The sequence below is a fragment of the Lonchura striata genome, chromosome 27, assembly GCF_046129695.1.
Source record: "Lonchura striata isolate bLonStr1 chromosome 27, bLonStr1.mat, whole genome shotgun sequence".
Lineage (NCBI taxonomy): Eukaryota > Metazoa > Chordata > Aves > Passeriformes > Estrildidae > Lonchura > Lonchura striata.
In genome coordinates, this window is record NC_134629.1 from 9,334,439 (window position 1) to 9,342,899 (window position 8,461).

An 8,461-nucleotide genomic window follows, 5' to 3' on the forward strand; every position below is an offset into this window, starting at 1 on the left:
TCCCAGGCCACGCCCCCTGGTCTACAAACCACGCCCACTCGCGACCACGCCCACAACACAGTCTGAGCCTCTTGATTGGTCCTTCCAAGCCACGCCCCCTTCGCATGAGCTCTCCACACTGTCAATCAAAGTTAGCACCTCTGATTGGGCGAGGCTTCCTCTCTCCCCGCCTTCTCATTGGGTGATGCAGCCGCGCGGCTCCGCCCCCTCCGGTCACCTTATTTGTTGTCCGCCCCGCCTTTTCTCGCGTTTTTTATTTTTATTGGTTGCCAGCCTTGTCACTCACCGCAAACCCCACCTCCTCACCGCCTTTCCCCTTCCCCACTGGCCAAGCTCTCTCCTCTCCTTATTGGCCGCTGTGCTGTCCATCACCCCTCCCCTCCATCCTATTGGTGCAGCACAGCGGGGTGTCCCCCACCTCTTTTCCCATTGGCGGAGCGCAAAGGCGGGCTCTTCTCCTATTGGTTCATTCCGCTGTTAGTCCCGCCCCTCTCCGTGAGGGGCTTGGCGGAGCCGCTGTTTGTGCGCCGGCAGGGCCCGGAGGTACCGGGGGGCGCCGGGGCCGGCCTCGGGGGGCTCCGAGCGGCTCCGAGCCCCGGGGCGAGCCGCGCTGAGGGCGGGGCGGGAGCCACGGGTGCGGATTTGGGGGGGGGTCGCGGCCATGAGAGGGATCCGGTCCTGAGGGGGCTCCGGGCTTGGGGGGCCCTGAGGGGGCTCCGGGCTTGGGGGGGCTCCGGGCTCTGGTGGGGCTCCAGCCCCTGAGGTGGTCCCAGCCCTGAGGGGGCTCCGGGCTTGGGGGGCTCCGGGCTTGAGGGGGCTTCATGCCCTGAGGGGGTTCCCAGCCCCTATGATCCCGTCCCAGTGGGGTTATCCCAGTGTTCTGATCCTATCCCAGTTGAATTATCCCAGTGGGGTGACCCCATCCCAGTGACCCCATTGCAGTGTGCTGACCCCATCCCAATTGGGTTATCCCAGTTGGGTGACCCCATCCCAGGGACCCCATCCCAGTGGGGTGACCCCATCCCATCCCGGTGCTGTGACCCCATCCCAGGGATCCCATCCCAATGGGGTGACCCCATCCCAGTTGGGTTATCCCATTTGGGTGACCCCATCCCGGTGCTGTGACCCCATCCCAGGGACCCCATTCCAGGGACCCTATCCCAGTGGGGTGACCCCATCCCAGCTGGGTTATCCCATTTGGGTGACCCCATCCCAAGGACCCCTATCCCGGTGCTGTGACCCCGTGCCACCCTCTCTGTGTCCCCAGGATTGCGGTGCCATTGCACCCAGCCCATCCCAGTGTTCCCAGTTTGCTGACCGCATCCCAGCTGGGTTGTCCCAGTTGGGTGACCCCATCCCAGTGACCCCATCCCGGCGCTGTGACCCCGTGCCACCCTCTCTGTGTCCCCAGGACCGCGGTGCCATTGTGCCCAGCCCGGCCATGGCCGCCCGCGGTGCCCAGCGGCCCAACGGGCACTCGCAGCCCAGTAAGATCTGCCAGTTCAAACTGGTGCTGCTGGGAGAGTCGGCTGTGGGCAAGTCCAGCCTGGTGCTGCGCTTCGTCAAGGGCCAGTTCCACGAGTACCAGGAGAGCACCATTGGCGGTGAGCCGGGATCTGGGGATCCCACGGGGATTTGGGGTGTCCTAAAGGAGTCTGGAGCTGTCCTGGGTGGGATTTGGGGTGTCCTAAAGGGGTCTGGGGCTGTCCTGGCTGGGATTTGGGGTGATCCCAGGTGGGATTTGGGGTTCAGAGCTTTGTCAGGGGCCAGTTCCACGAGTACCAGGAGAGCACCATTGGCGGTGAGCCGGGATCTGGGGAGCCCACGGGGATTTGGGGTGTCCTAAAGGGGTCTGGAGCTGTCCTGGCTGGGATTTGGGGTGTCCTAAAGGGGTCTGGGGCTGTCCTGGCTGGGATTTGGGGTGTCCTAAAGGGGTCTGGGGCTGTCCTGGCTGGGATTTGGGGTGTCCTAAAGGGGTCTGGGGCTGTCCTGGCTGGGATTTGGGGTGTCCTAAAGGGGTCTGGAGCTGTCCTGGCTGGGATTTGGGGTGATTCCATGGGGATCTGGGGGTCCCATGGGGATTTGGGGATGGTCAGGGTGGGATTTGGGGTGATCCCAGGTGGGATTTGGGGTTCAGAGCTTTGTCAGGGGCCAGTTCCACGAGTACCAGGAGAGCACCATCGGCGGTGAGCCGGGATCTGGGGATCCCACGGGGATCTGGGGATCCCACAGGAATTTGGGGTGTAGGAAGGGCTCTTTGGAAAGGTTTGGGACACCCTGAGGTGTCCCTGGCTGGGTTGGTGACACTGGTGACACTTTGGTGACACTTTGGTGGCCCTGTCCCTGTCCCCAGCGGCGTTCCTGACGCAGTCCGTGTGCCTGGCCGGGTTTGGGGTGCAGTGAGGTGTCCCTGGCCGGGTTGGTGACACAGTGTTGGCTCTGTGGCTGGGTTGGTGACACTCTGGTGACACTCTGGTGACACTTTGGTGGCCCTGTCCCTGTCCCCAGCGGCGTTCCTGACGCAGTCCGTGTGCCTGGACGACACCACGGTCAAGTTTGAGATCTGGGACACGGCGGGGCAGGAGCGCTACCACAGCCTGGCCCCCATGTACTACCGGGGGGCCCAGGCTGCCATCGTGGTCTACGACATCACCAACCAGGTCTGGGGGCTTTGGGGGGTCCTGAGGGGGATTTGGGGGGGTCCCAAAGGGATTTGAGGGGGTTTTGGGGTGATTTGAGGGGGTTTTGGGGTGATTTGAGGGAGTTTGGGGGGCTCTCAGGTTGTATTACCGGGGGGCCCAGGCTGCCATCGTGGTCTACGACATCACCAACCAGGTCTGGGGGCTTTGGGGGTCTCAGGGGGGATTTGGGGGGCATTTGAGGGGCTTTTGGGGTGATTTGAGGGGCTTTTGGGGTGATTTGAGGGAGTTTGGGGGGTCTCAGGTTGTACTACCGGGGGGCCCAGGCTGCCATCGTGGTCTACGACATCACCAACCAGGTCTGGGGGCTTTGGGGCTCTCAGGGGGGATTTGGGGGGCATTTGAGGGGCTTTTGGGGTGATTTGAGGGGGTTTTGGGGTGATTTGAGCGAGTTTTGGGGTGATTTGAGGGAGTTTGGGGGCTCTCAGGTTGTATTACCGGGGGGCCCAGGCTGCCATCGTGGTCTACGACATCACCGACCAGGTCTGGGGGGCTTTGGGGGGTCCTGAGGGGATTTGGGGGGGATTTGGGGGGGATTTGAGGGGCTTTTGGGGTGATTTGAGGGGGTTTTGGGGTGATTTGAGGGAGTTTGGGGGGTCTCAGGTTGTACTACCGGGGGGCCCAGGCTGCCATCGTGGTCTACGACATCACCAAGCAGGTCTGGGGGGATTTGGGGGGTCCTGAGGGGGATTTGGGGGGGTCCCAAAGGGATTTGAGGGGGATTTGGGGGGGATTTGAGGGGCTTTTGGGATGATTTGAGGGGGTTTTGGGGTGATTTGAGCGAGTTTTGGGGTGATTTGAGGGAGTTTGGGGGCTCTCAGGTTGTATTACTGAGGGGCTCAGGCTGCCATCGTGGTCTACGACATCACCAACCAGGTCTGGGGGCTTTGGGGGTCTCAGGGGGGTTCTGAACGGATTTGGGGTGATTTGGGAGGGTTTTGGGGTGGTTTGAGGAGGTTTTGGGGGGTCTGTGGGTATTTAGGGAGGGGTCTGAGGTAATTTGGGGAGGGGTCTGAGGTAATTTGGGGAGGGGTCTCACCCTCCCAACCCCCAGGAAACGTTCAGATGGGCGCGGGGCTGGGTGAAGGAGCTGCAGGGGGGTCTGTGGTTATCTGGGGAGGGGTCTCAGCACTGTGAGGATTTGGGGAGGGGTCTGAGGTAATTTGGGGAGGGGTCTGAGGTAATTTGGGGAGGGATCAGAGGTAATTTGGGGAGGTGTCTGAGGTAATTTGGGGAGGGGTCTCAGGTAATTTGGGGAGGGGTCTGCGGTAATTTGGGGAGGGGTCTGAGGTAATTTGGGGAGGGGTCTCGGGTAATTTGGGGAGGGGTCTGAGGTAATTTGGGGAGGGGTCTGAGGTAATTTGGGGAGGGGTCTCAGGTAATTTGGGGAGGGGTCTGAGGTAATTTGGGGAGGGGTCTCGGGTAATTTGGGGAGGGGTCTCACCCTCCCACCCCCCAGGAGACCTTCGGGCGGGCGCGGGGCTGGGTGAAGGAGCTGCAGGGGGGTCTGTGGTTATCTGGGGAGGGGTCTCAGGTAATTTGGGGAGGGGTCTCAGGTAATTTGGGGAGGGGTCTGAGGTAATTTGGGGAGGGGTCTCAGGTAATTTGGGGAGGGGTCTGAGGTGATTTGTGGAGGGGTCTCGGGTAATTTGGGGAGGGGTCTCGGGTAATTTGGGGAGGGGTCTCGGGTAATTTGGGGAGGTGTCTGAGGTAATTTGGGGAGGGGTCTCGGGTAATTTGGGGAGGGGTCTCACCCTCCCACCCCCCAGGAGACCTTCGGGCGGGCGCGGGGCTGGGTGAAGGAGCTGCAGCGCCAGGCCAGCCCCAGCATCGTCATCGCCCTGGCCGGCAACAAGGCCGACCTGGCCAGCAAGAGGATGGTGGAGTACGAGGTCAGCACGGGCCATTTTGGGCCATTTTGGGCCATTTTGGGCCATTTTGGGCCATTTTGGCGATTTTTGGGGATTTTGAGGGGAATATTGGCAGGTTTTGGCATTTTTTGAGGGATTTTTTTGGGGGGATTTGGGGATTTTTTAGGGGGATTTTGGGGATTTTTTTGGTGTTTTGGGGGAGTTTTGGATTTTTTGGGGGATTTTTTTTGGGGGTTTTGGTGGGTATTTGGGATTTTTGAGGGGATTTGGGGGAATTTTTGGGGGGTTTTAGCGGATTTTGGGGATTTTTTGGGGAATTTTTGGGATTTTTTTTTAACTTTTAGGGGAATTAGGGTTTTTTAAAATTTTTGGAGGATTTGGAGGGGTTTTTTGGGAATTTTTGGGAATTTTTAGGGTAATTTTGCTTTTTTGGAGGGATTTTATTTGGAATTTTGTTTTTTTTTTTATTTTGGGGGATTTGGGGACTTTTTGGACAATTTTGGGGGGATTTTTTGGGGAATTTTGGCACTTTTGGGGGATTTGGGGATTTTTTGGGGGGAATTCTTGTGGAATTTTGGGCTCAGTTTGGGAATATTGTGGGATTTTTGAAGGGTAGTTGGGGATTTTTTTGGGAATTTTTGGGGGATTTTGGGGGAATTCTCGGGTGTTTTTTGTAATTTCTGGGATGTTTTGAGGAATTTCTGGGGCTGTTTTTGGGAATTCCTGGGGATGTTTTTGGGAATTTCTGGGACTGTTTTTGGGAATTCCTGGGGATGTTTTTGGGAATTCCTGGGGATGTTTTTGGGAATTCCTGGGGATGTTTTTGGGAATTTCTGGGGCTGTTTTTGGGAATTCCTGGGGATGTTTTCGGGAATTTCTGGGGCTGTTTTTGGGAATTCCTGGGGATGTTTTCGGGAATTTCTGGGGCTGTTCTGGGACTATATTCAGGAATTTCTGGGACTGCTCTCAGGAATTTCTGGGGCTGTTTTCAGGAATTTTTGTGACTATTTTCAGGAACTTTTTGGGGCTATTCTCAGGAATTTTTGGGGCTGTTTTTAGGAATTTCTGGGACTATTCTCAGGAATTTCTGGGGCTGTTCTCAGGAATTTCTGGGGCTGTTTTGGGACTATTTTCAGGAATTTTTGTGACTATTTTCAGGAATTTCTGGGACTATTTTTAGGAATTTCTGGGACTATTTTTAGGAATTTTTTGGGGCTATTCTCAGGAATTTCTGGGGCTGTTCTGGGACTATTTTCAGTAATTTTTGTGACTATTTTAAGGAACTTTTTGGGGCTATTCTCAGGATTTTTTGGGGCTGTTTTGGGACTATTTTCAGGAATTTCTGGGACTATTTTCAGGAATTTCTGGGACTATTCTCAGGAATGTTTTGGGGCTGTTCTCAGGAATTTCTGGGGCTGTTCTCAGGAATTTCTGGGGCTGTTCTCAGGAATTTCTGGGGCTGTTCTCAGGAATGTTTTGGGGCTGTTCTCAGGAATTTCTGGGGCTGTTCTCAGGAATTTCTGGGGCTGTTTCTGGCCCGTTCCCGCGGGTTTTTTGGGGGGATTTGGGGATTTTTGCTGAGCTGTCCCCGCAGGAAGCCCAGGCCTACGCCGACGACAACAGCCTGCTCTTCATGGAGACCTCGGCCAAGACGGCCATGAACGTCAACGACCTGTTCCTGGCCATCGGTGAGGGGCTGCGGGGGGTCCTGGGGGGTCCTGAGGGGCTTTGGGGGGTCCTGAGGGGCTGCGGGGGGTTCCTGGGGGGTCCTGAGGGGTTTTGGGGGGTCCTGAGGGGCTTTGGGGGGTCCTGAGGGGCTTTGGGGGGTCCTGAGGGGCTGCGGGGGGTCCTGAGGGGCTTTGGGGGGTCCTGAGGGGCTTTGGGGGGTCCTGGGGGGTCCTGAGGGGGGTTTGGGGGGTCCTGAGGGGTTTTGGGGGGGTCCTGGGGGGTCCTGAGGGGTTTTGGGGGTCTCAGGGGGGTCCTGAGGGGTTTTGGGGAGGTTCTGAGAGGTCTCAGGGGGGTCTGGAGGGTCTCAGAGGGGTTTTGGGGGGGTCTCAGGGGGGTCCTGAGGGGTTTTGGGGGGGTCTCAGGGGGTCCTGAGGGGTTTTGGGGGGTCCTGAGGGGCTTTGGGGGGTCCTGAGGGGCTTTGGGGGGGTCCTGGGGGGTCCTGAGGGGGGTTTGGGGGGTCCTGAGGGGCTTTGGGGGGTCTCAGGGGGGTCCTGAGGGGTTTTGGGGGGGTCTCAGGGGGGTCCTGGGGGGGGTTTGGGGGGTCCTGAGGGGTCTCGGGGAGGTTCTGAGAGGTCTCAGGGGGGTCTGGAGGGTCTCTGAGGGGTTTTGGGGGGGTCTCAGGGGGGTCCTGAGGGGTTTTGGGGGGGTCTCAGGGGGGTCCTGAGGGGTTTTGGGGGGTCTCAGGGGGTCCTGAGGGGTTTTGGGGGGTCTCAGGGGGGTCCTGAGGGGTTTTGGGGGGTCTCAGGGGGGTCCTGAGGGGTTTTGGGGGGGTCTCCAGGGGGTCCTGAGGGGTCTCGGGGAGGTTCTGAGAGGTCTCAGGGGGGTCTGGAGGGTCTCAGGGGGGTCCTGAGGGTTTTCTGGGGGCTCTGAGGGGGTCTCAGAGGGTTTTGGGGGGGTCTCAGGGGGTCTCAGGGGGGTCCTGAGGGGTTTTGGGGGTCTCAGGGGGGTCAGGGAAGGCTTTGGTGACCCCAAACCATGCCAAATGACCTGAATTGACCCCGAGTGACCCCAGCTGACCCCGAGTGACCCCAGGTGACCCCGAGTGACCGCCCCTCCCCCGTTGCAGCCAAGAAGCTGCCCAGGACGGAGGCACCGAGCTCGGCCGGGGCCGGGGGCCGGGGCCGGGGCGTGGACCTGAGCCAGGAGAGCCCCCGGGGCCGGGGGCAGTGCTGCGGGAACTGAGGGATCCGCTGGGATCCACTGGGATCTGCTGGGATCCACTGGGATCCACTGGGATCAACTGGGATCCACTGGGATCTGCTGGGATCCGCTGGGATCTACTGGGATCAACTGGGATCCGCTGGGATCGATCCAGCCCAAATCCAGCCGGGACCCACAGGACCTGAGCCAGGAGAGCCCCCGGGGCCGGGGCCAGTGCTGCGGGAACTGAGGGATCCGCTGGGATCCACTGGGATCCACTGGGATCTGCTGGGATCTGCTGGGATCAATCCAGCCCAAATCCAGACGGGATCCACCGGGATCCACTGGGATCTGCTGGGATCAATCCAGCCGGGACCCACCGGACCTGAGCCAGGAGAGCCCCCAGGGCCGGGGCCAGTGCTGCGGGAACTGAGGGATCTGCTGGGATCCGCTGGGATCCACTGGGATCTGCTGGGATCCGCTGGGATCCGCTGGGATCTACTGGGATCGATCCAGCCGGGACCCACCGGACCTGAGCCAGGAGAGCCCCCAGGGCCGGGGCCAGTGCTGCGGGAACTGAGGGATCCACTGGGATCCGCTGGGATCCACTGGGATCTGCTGGGATCAATCCAGCCCAAAACCAGCCGGGATCCACCCCAGTCACAGCCGGGACCCACAGGACCTGAGCCAGGAGAGCCCCCGGGGCCGGGGCCAGTGCTGCAGGAATTGAGATCCAACGGGATCTACTGGGATCAACCCAGCCCAAATCCACTCGGGATCCACTGGGATCTACTGGGATCGATCCAGCCGGGATCCACAGGACCTGAGCCAGGAGAGCCCCCGGGGCCGCGGGCAGTGCTGCAGGAACTGAGATCCAACGGGATCTGCTGGCTCCTCCGGGCTCCTCCAGATCCTTCCTGGCTCCACCAGACTCTGCTGGGATCCCCCAGATTCCCAGCTGGATCCTCCAGATCCTTCCTGGATCCACCAGACTCTGCTGGGATCCCCCAGATTCCCAGCTGG

General features: G+C 59.8%; 1 protein-coding gene across 1 annotated transcript; it reads left to right on the top strand.

Annotated features, from left to right (window-relative positions):
- Positions 1-489: 489 nt before the first annotated feature.
- RAB5B (RAB5B, member RAS oncogene family) lies at positions 490-7,510 on the top strand. The gene is made up of 6 exons (XM_077788604.1): positions 490-543; positions 1,412-1,604; positions 2,509-2,660; positions 4,469-4,591; positions 6,165-6,258; positions 7,365-7,510. Exons 2-6 carry the CDS (start codon positions 1,442-1,444, stop codon positions 7,478-7,480), a joined length of 648 nt encoding a protein of 215 aa, XP_077644730.1. The 5' UTR covers positions 490-543; positions 1,412-1,441; the 3' UTR covers positions 7,481-7,510.
- Positions 7,511-8,461: the final 951 nt, after the last annotated feature.